Source organism: Leptonotus elevatus, chromosome 17 (genome assembly GCF_054856555.1).
Source record: "Leptonotus elevatus isolate MCC_2025b chromosome 17, RoL_Lele_1.0, whole genome shotgun sequence".
NCBI lineage: Eukaryota > Metazoa > Chordata > Actinopteri > Syngnathiformes > Syngnathidae > Leptonotus > Leptonotus elevatus.
The window spans coordinates 16,504,915-16,523,851 of record NC_141255.1 but is presented as its reverse complement, the minus strand read 5'-3'; the positions used below and the strand labels follow the sequence as shown (position 1 = coordinate 16,523,851).

The window sequence follows — 18,937 nt, the reverse complement described above, 5'->3', positions numbered from 1 at the left end:
GCCTAAAAACGGGTGCAAAAAATACATATGTGGCCTATGAAATGAAATTAAATATATTAACGAAATGAAACAATGAAAAGGCTTGAATGGGAAAAGTGCATCTGATATTGCTTTAACTGATGTCGCCTGTGAGGTGTACATCCTCAAGAGAGAGAGAGAGAGAGAGAGAGAGAGAGAGAGAGACAGAGACAGAGACAGAGACAGAGACAGAGACACTAAGGGCTATGTTTGTAAAAGTGAGTGAGAGTCGATGGATGTAGTGGACCAAATGAATGGAGCTAGATAGAAAATTCCTCTCGGAATGCAAGTGTTGGATTCTTTTAATGTGGCATCCATTGCGTCGAGTCCTCTTGCATGAGGAAAGTGTATTACACCAGCAGGTAAGTTGAATAAGTATTCGTTTTATTTGAATTTGATAATAGAGTGTTAAATATTGATTTTGTGTTTGCCTTAAAATATTCTTTAGTGAAGCCTGCAATCAGAATGAGGAGAGTGTGTGATCATGTAGTTCCTCACCCTTGACAGTTTGCACTTTTATCTGTGTAAAATTCCAGTAGAACATGAAACAATGATGATAAGAAAAACTTTTTGCATTAGGACCACTAAAACAAATAGTGCCAGGCAGCGATTATAGAGCTGGTAAATGAGCTGCATCTGGGAACGTCACATTAACCTCTTGAGAGAGGACTGAAGAAGGGAGCCGGGCTCTGACGTCCCTCTGAGGATCTATGGCTGAACCTTAGTGATGAAAGCAGCAGAAAAAGGATCTTATAAAAATATGCATCTATCCAGCTGGCTCACAAATACAAACTTGAAAACGGATCTTAATCTCACATTGTTTCCTAAAAAACAGAAATATCTACAGCTCCCATGGTAGTCAAAGCATAGATGACATACTCAAGTCATACTGTAATGTCTAAGGTGCAAAGTCATCAGAGTGGCTATGAATAGAATTAGAAAGGACAGAAAAGTAGAAGTGGACATTTCTCGATCCAGTACTTGGGAAATGAAAGCCACATTTGCCTTGCGGTTTCCACCACATCCATCCAGGAACAAAATGTTTCTCCTATTAGGGCTTCCTATTTCCCCTAGTTTATTTATTAAAACATAATAGTTTGCTGAAACTGGGCGCAGTCCAACTATGTGTTTATTTTGCAAAGGCCGATGAGGGGAAGACGTTCGGGGTTCATCGGCCTCTCCGGCTCAATTTTCCCACTGTTGCTGGATAGGGACCATCTCAAGTGACTCATTGCGGAGTTCAGGACACTCTTAAAAGTCTGTTCAGCTCTTTATCTGTCAGATTTATTTATAGTTCCGGATCATAACGGTTTGTTCTATTTAGGCTGGGATTTTTCAAACTTTTGCGCCCAGGGGCAACATTTGATGTTTAAAATGGACAGACGCACCTGGGCATTCCTCAAAAATAAATACATAAACCAATAAAATGTGTATTTAAAATCTTTAATAGTTTATTATGAAGAAAAAGAAAAAATAAACAATTCACTTTATTTGTCTTAAATTTTTTATTAAACATAACTAACCAATTGTATTATCAAAAAAATGTTGAATGCATATATAAAATTGTGTATTTTTCCTAATATTTTCTTATTTTCAATAAATCAATTAACCAATTATTTATTCATAGAAATAGCAGTTGAGCTAGGTTTGATTTAATTAGGGGTGTATAATAATTACAGATAATTTTAAAGAATCATCCATAGATTCCTAATACTCTATAGCCTTTCACCTAAAAATTGCATACAAGGAATGCAATTTTCTATTCTTCTATTTGCTAATCTCTAGTTTGTGATCGTAAAACGGTCACAAGAGGAGTCGCGAGTACCAAAAGGCTGGAATCACAAAGAAGACACTGATACCTGGCATAGGTATTCGCCCAGCCCTAGATTTCATTATAATTAACCAATGAGCTACTCAAAAGTGAAATCATGTTTCAGTTATTTTATCATTTACAATAATGTAATCAACAAATTATTTGTAGTTCTCAATATTTTCAAGTACCACCTACTTTTTTTTTTAAATTATCTGTATACTAAATGCAAACCAAGCTGAACACAACAAATGCACTATACTTGATTAAAAAAATAAAACCCCCACTGCAACATTATGCACAGTTTGAACATTTAATTAAGTAATTCTTTCACGTACTAATAGAGGGCCCCCACGTACCATAAGCAGTACTACTGCCACACTTTGATGGTCATTGCTTTACATGATCAAAATAGCTCTTGTTTCCTAATCTGTTTAGAGCAAAGCAGGATTGTCACTGCAGTGACAGAACTGCTGTCAACAAAAAAGCTTTGAGTCACATTGAAGCACAATGGCTGATCAGAAACTCAGTTCAAACCATCGAAGCGATGAGAATGGACCCCTGGTGGGCAACAAGCTCACCGTATCCGGCGCCGGAGGCAACATCAAGGCCAAGATCTCTCTTTGGGAAGGAAAAGAACCTTTAAAGTCCTCCTCTGCAGGATTGACGAGCGCAGGTGAGAAGAGTGAGATAGAAAAAGCAAAAAAAGTACAAGTTAAGAAAATGTTCTATGATAAAGACAACGTTTGGAAACGTTCAGAATCGAGGCCACCAGTTGAGAAACAGCAAACAGGATCAGAGAACAATATCACCTATGAAGAACAGAAAGAGAATGTGGAAACAATTGATTCAATACCTTGTTCGTCTCCTCTGAAGAACCAGCTAAAGACATTAACAACAACAACAACATTAGAACAAAGCAACCAAGATAAGAGAGCGGTATTCACTCTATTTAAAAAACTGGATGATATGGGTCTCAATCACGGGAAGACTCCCCCGGAGCTTGGGAGCTACTTCAGCCCATCGAGCAAGGACAAACAAGCTGAAGGGAAGAGGAAAGACAACATGGACACCGAGTCGAGGTCTCCCCCTGTCAACCCGCTCCCCAAACCCATGCGCACCTTCCAGCATCCTGCTACTAAAGGGCAGCGCAACCTTCCTCCGCTGCCCTCTAGACCTTTGCCTGGTGCAAACAGGGGACGGCAAAACCACCACAACAGGTAAAACCAACATAAAATATGTCATGCAACATTACATTTGAAAAATCACCAAACAAAAAGGTGACCAAAAGCACACATCCAACACACGGATACTACAGTATGTACACTTACACTTTATGAACCAGTTTATATCGTTACATTTCTTTTATTAAACTGCTGTCGTACAATACTATTGTTCTTTGTATTTAAGAAATACTTACGTGCATTTCATTTACCAATAAAAATTAGCAAATGCTTTTATTTTGGCAGGAAAACTCTTGTGTGTGAAGACATCCTGGCTTCAAAGTGCTCACTGACTCTGGAGCATCACTATGAAGACATACTGGGTAACTACAACGGCATCCACCAAACTAACCATGCACACCTAAATACAATAAGTACTATAGGGAATGTCAAATTCTTCAATACCAAGAGTGAGTTGAACTCCATATTCGGTCTTCTTCCAGACAAAGAGAACCTGTATGAGGACATAGAATTGGAGAGTCAATGCTCCCAGCAGTCTTCTTTGCCCTCCTCTCCTGGTGCTGACACAAGCAAGGTTCTGATCTCAGATCTCATGACTGTCTTGCATCTAAATCAGTGCGGGTTTGTCTTGTCATGGATTGATGGTTTCTATAATTGCAATGTGGTAGTGTTGTTTGTAAGAGGTGGGTCGGGCAAGTTCCCACTGAAGGCCCAGGTACCAAATGCACGGCCTGCCACTGATCGAGACAGACTTAAATCCACATCATTCTGAGTCGTCTCTCTCCCCAGCCTTCAAGGCCAGGTTTCTTCAGACAGAATTCCGGCAGAGGTTTTAAGCTACCAGACGTGCGACGGGGTAACCAGCAGAACCACAGCGGCAGCAGCGGTGTTGCTTCCCCGTCCCAACTCAGCCCCCCGTCAAGCCCGACTGATACCCCACGGTCATCCTCGGACCTCTACACCCGCACTTACCGCAGGATACCAACGGTACAGTATGTATGTTTGGTGCAGTAATTGCCTTCATTCTATTAGAATTCTACAACTTGTTTTTTCAAGGTGGTCCTGAGGATCAACAGCATCTTTGAGGCTCGGATCGGGAAGAAACACCTAAGGAGGATTTATCATTATGCTGAGACCAGCTCAGGGAAAGGTGATTACTTTTGGACTGCCCAGTTGTATTGAACTTTGACTGAAATTGACGTCAAAGTGCCCTCTGGCTCGCCTTGCGAAGGCCACGTGATCAAACCTAGAAAACACGAGTCATGACGGTCGCAAAGACCTCAAGAGCACTTTGATGGAAATTTCAGTCAACAGCAGGGGGAGGTGCTGGATAAAAGGTCGGCATGATTATTTTCTTAATTCTTATTCTACAAAGGCAATTTAATCAGAATACTGTACCGAATTTTTTACTTTTCCGGATTTGTTTACAGTAACGGACGAAAACAGCGATTCCGAGAGTGAATTTGAAGAGCGAGCCAAAGGTACGGATCAGCACATCTCTGAAGAGCTTTGCAAGTTTTCCTTCGTTGACTCTTTCTTTTGTCACAGCCCACCAACAAAGGCTGGTCTCGGTGCAGTCCATACTGAGCCCCCCGAGCCTCACAGGGGTCCAGTGCAACAGTACCAAAGCCAGAAGCTTGGATAATCATCACCACCGGCAGCTCTTTGAGTACTTCCTGGTTGTGTCGCTACAGAAGGCCAAAACGACTGCTGGCCATTACGTTCCTGAAGTCACACAGCAGTTCCCCCCAAAGGTCAGAAATGGTTTGTTCCATATTTGGTTTCACCCTGTCATCTCATTTTGTTGTTGTTGTGTTGCAGCTGGAACAAAACTTCAAATTCTTGAGGGAGACAGAGCATCAGCTCAAGATCATTCCCAAATTTTGTTTCCCAGATACTAAAGACTGGGAGCCGGCACACAGCTACCCGAGGTGAGGCCACGTCACGAAATATTTGTCATGGGCAAACTTTTGTGTCCCCAAGGGCCACATTTGGACCGGGACATCCATGGCGGATATAAAAAATAAAATAAAAAATGAAATTATAAAATACTGTTTATATAAAATATACAAATTTGTATATTTTAACATGAATTAATTGTCATATTTATTAATTTATAAATTAGGTAACTATAATTGATTCATTAATTATGTAATAAAATACTTTAAAACTTTTTTATTAGGTGATATTATTCTACCAATACATTTTGAATTTGAATATTTATCAGTCAACTAATGATTGAATGATTTTTTTAAATCAATGAATACATTTTAATTTACAAATTTTGGGTAAAACAGCAAAGACAAAAACACAAATCTATGGTTTTCTACAAGGTTGTATCATTGCCCCCCTAAAGTTCTCTAAAAAGTAATACTTATAGTATATAGAACATCTACTATTATTTGTTATATTTACTTAAATGTTGTTTTTAAACAAAGTTTAGATTATGTGGTGTCCCACAAGGTTGCAGCCTTGGACCCTTCAAGTTCTCTGCATATAATATTTATGACATTGACAAAAGGACGTTCACTTACATTACATTGAATTTATTGTCAACAGTTGACCAAGAGTGTGCAAACCTTTGAGCTCATGGGCCACATTTGATTTTAAAGATGGCCAGGTCATTAGTTGATGAGGTGAAATACATGAAATAAATGGACATTGTTAAATGCTGACATGCAATTGTTAATTTTATGAACACTTTTTAATTGATAATTTACAATAAATCAATCAAAATAGCTAATAGCTAACATAGATAAACGAGTTAGAAGAATAAACCCAATTTTAAATGAACCAATTTTAGGGGGGGGGGGGGGTAATTAGTGCTCACATTTTAGAGTGTTGGTGATTATGTATATTCTCAGTGTGCCGGAATAAAGTATGTGGCCCGTGGACCATACTTTACCCACACTTGGTTTATATAGTCATTAGCAGTGTCTTTTTTTTTTACACTGCGAAGTCATAACATGCCAATCATGGCTATATTTGTGTATTGAATGTGACTCATCCCTCCTTAGTGAGATGTTCTCTTTCGTATTGACCGGAGAGAATGGGAGCAGGAGATTTGGATACTGCCGCCGTTTACTGGTAAATACTAATAACTTGAAAAAATAAATAAGAGCTGACAGGGAACAGGAAGTGGCCAAATAATGGCGATCATGGCTGAATAAATAACTGTGCCAAAAATGTTGGCATGTCTGTGGGAAAACAGGAAATGTGTGTCTGGGAAAGTGTGCATGCAGTGTGTGTGTAAGTATACACTATGTGTGTGTTTGCATTGTGTCCACTAGAGCAGACATTCCCAACCATTAAGCATGTGTGGGAAATGATCCAATTTCACTTAATTAGACAGAAAATCATTATTTGTTTATCATAAAATGTAGCATCTTTCTTCAACTGTTTAAGACTTTGATCTACAGCAGGGGTGGCCAAGTCCAGTCCTCGAGAGCCACTATCCAGCCTGTTTTCCATGTTTCTCTCCACTAACACACCGGATTCATGATCAGGATTGTTATCAGGCTTCTGCGAAGCTTGCTGATGAGCTGATCATTAGATTCAGCTGCGCTGAAGGGGGGAGACATAGAAAACAGGCTGGATAGTAGCTCTTGAGGACCAAACTTGGCCACCCCTGATCTACAGTGACAGGCAGGAAAAAAAAGAAGTTTCCACCAGATGGCAGAAGGTCCAATGAATGTCTTTCATGAGTGGACAATCTGATTAATCCAGGTGTGCCTGACTTCAGTAACCATGACGATAATGGCCAGACACACCTGGATTAATCAGTTTGTCCAATAATTAAAGACAGGAAACAAAAGTGTGGTGTTAAGTTCAGGAAGTAGTCGAGCTGTGCAAGGAGCCCATTACCAGTGATTCGGAAACATCGGTACAAGGCTCCCTCTAGTGGTATGAGAAAGAATCACTGCAAGTACAGTTCAATTGTTTTCAACTTTGAAATACAATAATATACATTTTATCCTTAAAATGACTAAAGTACAACTTTCATTTAACTTCTACCATTTATAACTTTTTAGACATTTTAATTGAATAATTTTTCAAGATGCATACTGCTAAAGTATTTTACAATAATATTGCATTAAAACCCCTGCCTGTTTTTTTGATGAACAGTTGAGCAGACTATGATTACCTGGAGTACATTGTAGGGGGCACTTGGTGTAATATGCGGAAGCTATTATGTAGCTAGAAGCAAAAATGAGCATTATTGCAAGAGCAGAGACAATAAAAAAAACACAATATTGTAATTCATCATCCCCCCTTTTAAATGTGTTGCTTTCAGCCTAATGGTCGAGGAAAACGTCTGCCGGAGGTCTACTGCATTGTCAGCCACCTTGGCTGCTTCAAACTGTTTTCCAAGGTAACAAACGCAAAATCATTCCCCCCATGCACCTGTATAATGAATATGGTGACGCCGCATGTGTGTAGGTGTTGGATGAGGTGGAGAGGCGGAGGGCTCTGTCTCCCGCTCTGGTGCAGCCGTTCATGAGAGCCATCATGGAGGCCCAGTTTCCGGCTCCGGGCAGGACCATCACCGTCAAGACTTTCCTGCCTGGTTCGGGTACAGAGGTACACTGTGTCTGCTGGCAAAAAGCATCATAATATGTATTTTTGTGGTGTGTGTATGGATATTGTATGTTTGTGTGCAATGGTGTGTATGAACATAATTATTATTATTTTTTAACAAATAATAACTGGTTCCAGTACAGCTGAGCAACGGAGTTCATAGCTGTGTTTCCTTCCTTGGTAGGTGATGGAGTTGTGTCGACCGTCCGACTCGCATTTAGAGCACGTGGACTTGGAGTGTCTTCTCTCCTGCCTGAGTCCCAGGCTGCTCCTCAGGGTGTTTGCTTCTCTCCTTCTGGAGCGCAGGGTCATCTTGACTGCGGACAAACTCAGGTTAGGACATGTTTCATGAAGAATATACTAATTCACCGCTAGATGGCAGAAGATACAATTGAATAAGTATCAATCATTATGTTCGCATTCAAAGTCATGTACTGTAGGAAACAGCTGTGATGAGATCCATCCCAAACTTTTTTTTCCCTCCATGCAGTATCCTGTCCCAATGCTGCCATGCAGTGGTAGCTCTTTTGTACCCGTTCGTTTGGCAGCATACCTACATCCCCGTGCTCCCCTCAAGCATGCTGGACATCGTGTGTACGCCGACACCTTTCCTCATGGGCCTGCTGTCCAGCTCCTTGCCTCAGCTGAGCGAGCTGCCCCTGGAAGAGGTCAGCCACATTTAGACACACCAAGACAAGACGTGAAGTCTCTCAATGATGCTGATTTGTCACTTGCGCAGGTTCTGCTTGTGGATTTGGGGAAAAGTCGATGCCTAAAACAGGTGGGTTCTTCATAAAAGCCTGCATATGGAGACACTAGAGTATTTTTGGCCTCTTTTAAAGATGGATGACGAAGACTCCATCCTGCCTTCTAAGCTTCAGTCTGCTCTGGAGAATGTTTTGGAAAGGAGACGAGAGCTTGCTGGCGGAGGTGACATGGTAACACAAGTGCATACGGCATCCACATGAGTGAATGACTGATCTTATCTCCTCTTTAGACCACCTCAATACTGTTGTGTCCGAGGCCTTTGTTCGCTTCTTCGTGGAGCTGGTAGGCCACTATCCTCTCTTCTTCTTCAGCGAACGGGAGGATGACGTCTCCCCGGCGTCGTCCGTTCCTTGCTCCTTCCAGCGGGAGGCCTTCCGGAAGGCCGTCCCCTCCAAGACGACGAGGCACTTCCTGGAGGTCTTCATGCAGACGCAGATGTTCGGCTGCTTCATCGAGGAGAGGGAGCTACATGGGCCTAGTCTGAGAGGTAAGGATACCGTGTTTCCACGCTCTATCAGCAATTTTGAAGCATTTTTTTTCATGTTTTTTGTAGGATTCAGTACGATGGAACGATTACCTGTAGTTTCAAATGTAACTTCAAAATGCAATGTGTTTTTTTTCCAATGCCTCCTCAGGGCTTTTTGAAATGAGGGTACACGAATATCTAGACACCATCCACGAGAGTGAACACCGGAGGGTTAATCGCTTTCTCAAAGGTTTAGGTGAGGATATTTGTCGGGACTGTATTTAGACACAGACATGTTCATTTTTGTTGTGTTGATGCTGCAGCCAACTCATCCCAGACTAACTTGGTTTATTTGTCTTTTTCTATAGGGAACAGAATGAAATTTTTGTCCAAGAAGTAATGACCTAGAAAGGACACTGACTTTTTCCTGGATTTTTTTTAAACATTTATTTATTTTTGACAAAGAAACAACAATGAAAATAAATAAACAGTCCCTCCTTAAATTATCTGATTAATGTAACATAATTGAAGAGTAATGCATTAAAATAAAAGCAGTGTCTAAATCTGACAGTGCCTTAATCGTTGAAAGCACTTCAAAATAATAATACATGTGACTGATTTGTCATGATGTCCACCAGAATCCACTAGGAGGCAGTAAAATGTTTTTTTTATATGGTCAGGTGATAGCACAGTTTAATGCCAACACTGGTCAAAAAATTAGGTACACCTGAACAAACGGAGATCCGAACACAAAATTATGTAACATTAATATTACATAACTGCATCTTTTTTTTAATGATTATTTTGTAATATTTTTTTTTGCTAGTGTTATAGTTTGCAGTGGTGTAGAACTGCATAATAGCATCCAGTCTAGCTAACATTTTAGTTTACAATTCTAGCCTATGCTGGTATGCAGTGTTTTTCACAAGAATTGTCAATTAGATCCAGTTTTAACTATCAAAAAGTGTCAGAAATGAGAAAAGTAATACCAATAAACATTGTTTGTGTCATTACTATATCTCCTGATACCTGTTTCCCATAAATAGCAATAAAGTTCCTGGGTCAATTTGACCCACATCACATTTACTTATCCAAATATGCCAGATGGAGAAGAAAAAAAATACATTAAACACTGTTTCAAATTTGGATGTGATGATTAAGCCTGCTCCTGATACAGTATGTTCATTCTCATGCGCAGCAATAATGTTCCTGGGTCAATTTAACCTACATTCGATGACTTATCTCAAAGTGTCAGAAACTACAAATACAAAATAAATTAATAATAATAATCCAAAACAAACAGTGTGAGTCAATATTAACCCAGGTGATACGTTTAAATTCTCAGGACCAGCTATAATGTTTCTGGGTCATTTTGACCCACCGTGAAATGTACTTGTCCAAAAGTGGAAACTTAGAATTTTTGTTTCCCTCTAATGATTGTTAATATGTCATTATTAACTCAATTACTCACTCAATTGACCCGCAATGTTCAATCAAACGAGAGGGTTAACTAAACTTGCAACTAAGGTAACTAGACTTTTTATTTTTTAATTTTTTAATTTTTTTTATAATTAAACATGTTGATTATACTTGAAGCCAAGCACATTGCGTTTCTTTTTCTTTGAAATGTTTGGGTTTGCCTGGCAACATAACAGGGGGTTTAAAAGGCAGCATGAAAACGCTGTGCTCATTCAGTCATTCACGTGCCAATTGTACCCAATGACTGGTCCACATGCCACACATTCACTAACCACACAACTGCTGTGTTTGTGTGTTTAGAGTCACTGAGGCCTCGTCCTTACAAAGAGATTTTCGGTTCAGTGTCGTGGCGGCGAACACTATTTTCGGGATGTGAGTCATGGAAATAAAGCCGCTCACAAAGAGGAAAAGCACATCTTTTGTCGCCATGAAAGCACAACACAGGTGTGCAGAAGAGAATATATAGCATATTGTCTTTCGGCCTGAGAACCGCCGCATCGAACCGTCGCCCTGATGGACACATGTTGATGCATAAACACGAATGTGCTGCAGGCTGAGTGCACATGCAGATTGTAGACATGACAATGAATCATGAAATAAAGACATTATTTGAAGGTGGCATCATACCATACATATGGCTCCAGGCCATTTGTACACACACCAGCATATTTAGACCTGATTAAGGCAAACCACTCATGTATACAGTAAATAGCATTTTCCGTCTATGTTAACACAAATGAAATATGGCATGCGTAAGCAATGGATGAAGACATGGAGTTCTGAACAGCATTATTGCAACTAACTTGCCATTTGTGTTGTAAATGTGAACATTTGTGAATATTGTACTGTAGTTATACAGACTAAAGAACACGAGTGGGCCAAGGATACAACCTTGAGGCACACTGCACTAAGATTCTGTTGAAAAACAGTAAACATAGCCAAAAATAGAGAATATTCTATTTGTGAATACTGATTGTAAATGTACTTGGAGAACAAGAGGGGACCAATAGCAAAACCTTGCGGAACACCACTTTTAATTTGTTAAAACATTTTGTGTACAACTCATTAGAAATAGAGTAAATCTGTCAGTGGTTAACAAATCAAAAGTCATGGCTCCATGTGCTCCCCCAGGTAGTAAAGCGGTGACGTCATGGGCCGATCTCATCAAGATCGGGCGACCTCATTGAGCATGCAGAAAGAAAAATGTACGCCAAGAGAGAGAGACGAGAACTGACAGCTGCTGACAGATTGCTCGCTTGCGTTCAGGTGGGGAGGTTCGTGGCGGCGATGAGGTGAGGTGGGGTGTGTGTGGGTGTGGGGGGTGGGGGTTGTGTGTGAGGACACTTGGCCAGATGCCACAAACTCAAAAACGGTCCCGGGCTGCTTTTCTACGATACACCTGGGCTTCAGCTCTAACTGACGGGCGCGTTATTGCGGAGGTAATTATGGTTTAAATCAATTCCAGTCAGCGAGGGTTGACCCCCGGAGATTTCCAACTTCTCTGTGGAATCTCTCTCCCCACACGTGTCACACGTTTTTGCTCACTAAGCAGGAGAATTCTTATATTCCGCTTGAAAAAAACATTAAACTTTGGTATGCTTTACATACAGTGCGGTGAAAGAGTATTTGCCCACTCCCTGATTTCTGATGTTTAAAAAAAAAAAGTCGTCCCGGCCCTGAAATAGCAGGACAAGACCATCCCAATGCCTCCATCATGTTTGTGTAAATGCATGACGTTGCTTTTATGAAATACTGAGACATCAAAATTAGCTTGATGATCCACAATGTTTTCAAATCCATATAAAATAAATTCTGGCCACTCTTTAAACTGACAGTACTGCTTGTTTGTATTGGTTTGAATGTGACAAAAATCAGGAAAGGCGCAAACATTTCTACGGCACTGTATGTAAAACATTGCACAAACTTCACGGTTAAATGCAAACCACTGACTTGACGTGACTTCTCTCTGGAGATTTATTGACCTCATTTTAAAGTTTGCCAGCCACATTTGAGACTCCCCCGAGGTGGCCTTGTACTAATGACATGATTTATGGAGTAATGCGTGCTTTAGGGAAGGTGCGGTAACCGAGCGTCACTCGTCATCAGTCAACGGAAAGTCAATGTCATTTTCCTTCATATTTTTGAAACCTTCCGCCACACCCATCAATCATACAACCTGCCATGGACATTTTCTCCTATTACTCCAATATCCCTTGTGCATTATGATATTTTGTACATATTATTACTAGGTTACCTTGGAGTATTTTCATTAAACTACATTTTCTCCCTTTAACAGAATCATTGAGTTAGATTTACTGTAAAACTGAAAGTGAAGAGTGGAAGGGGGGTGGATACATGCAAACAATACGTGTCCAAAAAGTTGCACCCGACAACTTGTTGTCCTGGCTGCAGGTGCAACGTCCAGCTGCGAGCTCCACCACGCATGCCAGCGGCCTGAATCATTTCCGCTGGCCAGATGGGGAACCATCAAAGGCCATTTGGGAACACTGGCAATTGCAATTCCCACAGAAATTGCCCGTGAAGGAAGAACTGAAGTGAAAACGGTCAAGTCCAGAATTCCAGTTCGTGTCTCGGTGCGATTCCATTCAAGGACGGTAGATTCTTAATTTGAACGATTCAATTCATTTTTAACATGATGCACTCACGTCTTTTAAATGCAGAACGATTTTACGATTCAAATCTGTTTTCATGACACCCTTAATGACTAATATTACAGGATTTTATTGAGTTTCAATTCACTATTAAAAGTAGAGGAAAGAAGATATAAGAGGTGTGTGAGAATCACCCCCCCCCCCCTCCATCACAACAAATTTGTGGGTCATGCCGCAGTGCTTGACCCTCTTTTCAGGTCTATGTTTGTCCACCTTTCATAGTAAAAAAAAAAGAGACGGCAAGCAAGAGTTCACGAAGGAGGCTGAGGAGTCCGGCTCGGGCCACACACATGGATTTCGCAGGCCTGATGAGGGTGCGTCACTCTGGACTCCCGACTGTCTCCTCGTAGTCTGCAGCTGCATGCGTGCATGTGTATCCACATCGCTATTAGTCACGCTATCGGAGGCTTGCAATATTGCAACCTCCCCTTTCCTCTCTCAGTTTATTTTGGTCAGGTTGATGAAAATGTCACACCTCCGGATTTCTAACATAGGCGATTAGAAAATGAGTGCACTATTGTTATGCCAAATAGGTGGACATTCTAAAACTGTAATTTTCAAAAAAGAAAAAAAAGATAGAAGAGTTTGAATCAGGGTTCTTATACAACAAATTTGGGTTCAAGGACTGAAAACCAAGAGTTTTTTTTTTGGGGGGGGGGCAGCTGAACCTCCTGTATGTAAAAAGCAAACGGGTGAACAATTGTCATGCCAAACTGCTAAATAAGAATGAAATAGTCAACCTTATAAGAATGGTTTGCGTTGAGATATACTCACACTAGGAATTTGGTCGAACTGAAAACCAGGAACCATTTTTGGTCCTAGCCCTTTGGTTTGGCTGCAATTACCACAACATTAACAACTTTTTGGCACTAACACAATATGCAATAATGAACAGCCTTTTTTTTAATTGCTTTTTTTTTAGGAACTGCTTTTGGGGTCCAAAAAAACCCACAACAACTGCTCTAAACACAACATGCATAAAGAACACCGGCAAACACTTCTTATGCCAAACTCCTAAATAAGTGGGGGAAACCAGCTAAAAAAGGAAGCACTCTATTACTTTAAATTAGGGGTTATTGGCCAAGGACTGATAACCAGGAACCATTGTAGGTCCCATCCCTACATTTTTCCTGGGACAACCACTACATTTACGCAATTACTGCTCTAAAAACAATAGGAAAGCATGTGAACAATTGTTAAACCAAACTGTTAAATCAGTTCCTTAAGCACTTAAAAAAAGTCACAATTTCCAACATTCTCCCTGCATCCCACTTTGAGGAGAGAAAGAGAGAGAGAAAGTGTGTGTGTGTGTGTGTGTGTGTTTGCACGCGCGTGTGTAGCCTCTGGAGTGGACACGCACTCTTGCACTCCAAGTTGTGGGGAGTCTTTGTCAGTGCAGTTGCAGGGTGGTCCGCGCCATTGGTACATAAACTCATCTCTCCCCATCCTGTGCTTTGTGTGTGTTCTGCATGTTCCTTTGAACACATTTAAATGCTTTGTATTGCTTTTATTGAGCTCTTCTCATTAGGCCCAACAATCCTAATTTGGATTAATTATGCACCTTCATTGGATCCTTTCTTATACCAAATGCCACAAATTTGTCATTTAATTGTATTTCAATGATGTTGACGATATCTATGATACCTAATATATAGTGCCCTCATTCTGTTTGGCGATTGGGACAGCCAGCTCACGACTTTCTCCTCGTCGCATATCACATGACCACCGTACCTGTTACGACGCACCGGCGCATAAATCTCCGACTATTCATTGTGAATGAAAATGTTTTAAAACTGTACTTTAGTTCCTTTGTTGTACATATTTTCAACTCAAACGAATTATTTCCATAGTACATATTTAATGCTTCGCTTTGATGCTCGCGCTTGCGCTGTCTATATCAACCCGGTTGAGTGCATTGTGGGTAATTTTCGCTCCCTGGTCAGTTGGACACCCCTACAAAATGGCATTAGGGCACTATATAGGTAGTAGGGTGCACATTCGGACACAGCCAGTAAACTGTGAAAACAAAACAGGTGAACAATTGTTATGCCAAACTAAAATACACCCTAGGAAATGAGAATTTGGCTTTGTTTTAACCATCTGTGTCTACTTTTATAACACATCCACAACTTTCTATTATAGATGCCTTAAACATTTTGCTTTATTGACGCAATTAGTGCAAAATGGTGGTAGTGTGAGAGGGGAAAATGAAGCTTCATGAACCACTCGCAATATATATATTTTTACTACTCCAGATGGCGCTCTTGGTTTAAAGATAAAAGTTTTTAAAAAATCGCAAGTGGTTCATGAAGCTTCATTTTGCCATCATTAGTGCAAAATCACCACTAGCTAACGTATTCATATCATGCCCCAGTTTTCCGTAATATGTTCCATTTAAACGTTTTTAAATTAGTAGTAGTGACACAATACAAACACATGGAGGATGTGGATATCAATGACACTTTGATTGTTTTTTCTGGGCTAAAAATCAGTAATTGAAATGTATTTCTACCCACAAGTTAAACAAAAAGGCAGTGAATCACCTTCCCTCGTGAACTATTAATGTCTCAGCAAAAGTGAGCCTCCAGTAGTTAAATTACGAGTCGGATGACATTTCATTCCGCGCGAGCATGACTTGATTCAATTCAATGCTTGAGTGCAGGCACATTTACAACTTTTTCTCCTTCCTCTTTCTTTGCCGAGTGGCTCGCTCGCCAACGTCAACACGGCCACTGCCAGTCAGTCGACAACAATTTGCTTGCTTTTTTCTCTCGACACTCCCCATCATCTGCAAAAATCAAATTCTGCCTGCAAATGTCAGCCAGTCATACCTGCGATGGATGAAAAGTCAATAGACTCAAAAGTGGCGATGATTTAAAAACGTATTTGGACAATTGAACAGCAGTAAGTGTTTTTTGTTGTTGTTTCTTTTTTTTTAACAAGGCTTACATCTACCGATGACTGTTTTATTGCAGAGCTGTCACAAAGGCACTTTTAGCTGCTTTCGCTTTGTGCGTCTTCAATGGTTTACATTTCATAAGTGTGTGTGTGAGTGTGCGTGTGTGTGAGACCGGTTATTGTATTTGCACAGGCTGTGTATGCCTTCTTGCGATTAAGCTGCTGTCAAATCGTAAGCACCTAAATGTGTTCATTTTATATAGAGTAGTTGTCGCCTAAATCCTTTATAATAATACAGCATGTTAAAATGTTTTTTGTTTTGGTGATGATCAAGATTGTTATGATGATTCATTTTTCAATTGAACTTTCACCATTGTTGTCAAATTTGGGGTTGTTGAAGCCAAAACTAACAAGTTGGGAGCAGTATTATAGTTTGAAAACACACACACATTAAATATACAGTATAAGCTTTCAGGGTTTATTTTAAATATCTACCGGTATATTTAATTCAGTATATACTAAAGTGTGTGTGTGTGTGTGTGTGTGTATATATATATACATCCATCCATTTTCTTAACCACTTTTCCTCACAAGCGTCGCGGGGGGCGCTGGAGCCTATCCCAGCTGGCTTCGGGCAGTAGGCGGGCTACACTCTGAACTGGTTACCAGCCAATCGCAGGGCACATAGAGACGAACACCCATCCACACTCACAATCACACCTATTGACAATTTGGAGTGTTCAATTAACCTGCCATGCATGTCTTTGGAATGTGGGAGGAAACCGGAGGAAACCCACGCAAGCACGGTGAGAACATGCAAACTACGATTTGACAGCAACTTAATCGCAAGAAGGCATACACACACACACATATATATATGGATTTTTTTTAAGTATTTAATTTGTTTTCTTAAAAAAAAAAAAAAAAAAAAAAAAAAAAAAAAATAAAAAAAAAAAAAAAAAAAAAAAGTATTTAATTTGTTTTATTATCAGTTATCTATGTGGTCCACTTGCTTCGGGGTCGATTGGGGCAGTGGAAAACCTGGTCCGACAGGATTTAGTTGCCCTCCTTCAACTCGAGCCTAAAATTGTTATGCCTTGGTGTAGCCTACTGCGATCTTTGTTATTCCGATTTGTGCGTTAATGCTTATGTAAAAACGACTCAATCAAGAACCAAACGTTTTGACAAACGGGTGAGTGTGACGCCACAATTTGCCATGTTTTTTGGAGCACTCGTCATTTTCCATTTGGCCCGTGTCACTATGATTTGTGCTCCTCCATGTTAGAACCGCCATCAGACTGGAAAGTTCAACTTTTTCCAAAGGAAGCGATTGCAGATGGCAGCGAGTCCGTTTTGAGTGCCACCGCGCCGTCACATAAGCGTGCCAAATCCATCAGAGAAAATGTGTGTGATTACGGTTAAGGACATTTCCAGATCTCAGCGTGATCAAGAAAACCGGTGCGCATGCCAAAACTGCGGCAGCCATCAACTATAAATAGACATCATATGACACCACTTTTTTGCGAGATACTTGGCCTGTTTCGACTGCTTAACACGGTCCTGTTAGTTTTATATGAGGACACGACATCATCATGTGCATCATTGTTGACTCACACGTTCACATGAGGTAACACAAGAGTGATGATATGGGAAAGGAGGAAGTGGGCGACCTCGTGTTATCTGTGCGCTGACTGTGTCCGAAAAGTGACAAGCACAAGTGCGTGTGTGTCTGTCTGTGTGTGTATGCGTGTGTGTGATAGCTGGCAAGCGGTTGCAGTGCATCTATATTCTCCCCACGGCATTACGATACAAAACTCAACCGAGAAGTGACAAGGAACAGCACTCAGTGTGTAACGGAAATGTTAATACAGAGAGCTAATGACATCAGTTGTTTTGTTGATCTGTTAAATAAGTCGACACTTCAACCTTCAAAACACTTCAAAGTCAATTATTAATTAATTGTTAATGTCACAGTTTGGAATTTGGTTTTAGGACTGAATCTACATTGACCATTGTTTTGCTCTGACAAGAACATTCATAGAGAACCAAAGTGAACAATTGTTATGCCAAACTGTTAAAAAACTGAAGTACTCACAGTCAAAGATTCTCACTCTCAGATTTTGTTATGAGGATAAGAAAAACGCTTGCCAGTTTGGTTCCTACCCTATGTTTTGGTGACAGAAAGTAAGACATTGACATTGGTGTGCTCTAAACACAACGTAAAGACAATGTGTAAAAAGAAAAAGAAAAAAGAAGATTGTCATGCCATACTTTAATAAGTGAACAAAACACTCAAAATGTTCAATTTATTATTTTTTGTAAGGATAGTATTCTTTATTTTAAATTTTATTATGCAGATAGAAGACAGGCGATCAATTGTTATGCCAAACTTCAATCAATGAATACAATCCTCAAAATGTGAATTTTTTTTTTTTTTTACAATACAACATCAACAACAGTATGCATGAAGAATACAGATGAGCAATTGTTATGCTATAAGTAAACAAAAACATAAAAATTGTGGGGGGCGAATGCTATTTTCTCAGGAGAAAGTACACTCGGAATTTGGTTGTAGGACTGAAAACTAAGGTTTGTTTTTGGTACTATGCGTAAAGTTTTGGCTGCAACAAATACAATATCAATAAAGAAAATGGATCAACAGTGGTCATGCTAAAGCACAATTATTTTTATTTTTTTTAAGTACACTGTCAAGTCATTTTTTTGTTTTTGTTTAATGGTTCTAGCACTTGAAACCATTAACTTTTTTTAATCCCAATGCTAAGTTTGAGTATTTAATGGCCACTCTGTGTATTTCTAACATCAATGTACCTTAAACTCATACTGTTCTGCAGCTGCGTAGGTCAAAACTCCCTTGTTTTCAACAGTGGCTGTCAGGCTGGTTTATGGAGTGTGGCCTCATTTGAACCGTCACTATCCAAAAGGCCTGCTCGGTGGCTGGCGCAAGATCCACTACGCTCACTCGCAAAACCGCAGCAGGTGGCCCGTATTTGAGTTATCCGCAAGCATAGTGTCGCATTACCCTCTCGTACACATGTTGTCAATT

General features: G+C 40.2%; 1 protein-coding gene across 5 annotated transcripts; it reads left to right on the top strand.

Annotated features, from left to right (window-relative positions):
• Nucleotides 1-154: 154 nt before the first annotated feature.
• On the top strand, nucleotides 155-11,589 carry LOC147160208 (DENN domain-containing protein 2A-like). 5 transcript variants are annotated; one of them, XM_086060087.1, is made up of 21 exons: nucleotides 155-380; nucleotides 2,267-2,504; nucleotides 2,589-3,048; nucleotides 3,298-3,374; nucleotides 3,495-3,586; nucleotides 3,802-3,999; nucleotides 4,069-4,162; nucleotides 4,443-4,493; nucleotides 4,561-4,766; nucleotides 4,834-4,943; nucleotides 6,030-6,099; nucleotides 7,307-7,384; nucleotides 7,453-7,593; nucleotides 7,775-7,923; nucleotides 8,081-8,258; nucleotides 8,330-8,371; nucleotides 8,433-8,520; nucleotides 8,588-8,845; nucleotides 8,994-9,080; nucleotides 10,604-10,675; nucleotides 11,435-11,589. In XM_086060087.1, the coding sequence occupies exons 2-21, from the start codon at nucleotides 2,339-2,341 to the stop codon at nucleotides 11,488-11,490; spliced, it is 2,673 nt and encodes an 890-aa protein (XP_085916213.1). In that variant the 5' UTR covers nucleotides 155-380; nucleotides 2,267-2,338; the 3' UTR covers nucleotides 11,491-11,589. The 5 variants fall into 5 exon arrangements, 4 of the variants coding, with proteins under 4 accessions (XP_085916213.1, XP_085916211.1, XP_085916212.1 ...); XR_015090574.1 differs by having other exon boundaries at nucleotides 2,267-3,048; nucleotides 10,604-10,747; nucleotides 11,435-11,555; XM_086060085.1 differs by having other exon boundaries at nucleotides 2,267-3,048.
• The last annotated feature ends 7,348 nt before the right edge of the window (nucleotides 11,590-18,937 follow it).

What these genes read in the sequence shown, in the direction of transcription:
- LOC147160208 (XM_086060085.1), top strand. Translation starts at nt 2,339, where the DNA reads ATGGCTGATCAGAAACTCAGTTCAAACCATCGAAGCGATGAGAATGGA. An exon ending in TCACTATGAAGACATACTGG is followed by an intron (nt 3,375 to 3,494) that starts GTAACTACAACG and finishes GTCTTCTTCCAG; the next exon opens with ACAAAGAGAACCTGTATGAG. An exon ending in CCGGCACACAGCTACCCGAG is followed by an intron (nt 4,944 to 6,029) that starts GTGAGGCCACGT and finishes ATCCCTCCTTAG; the next exon opens with TGAGATGTTCTCTTTCGTAT.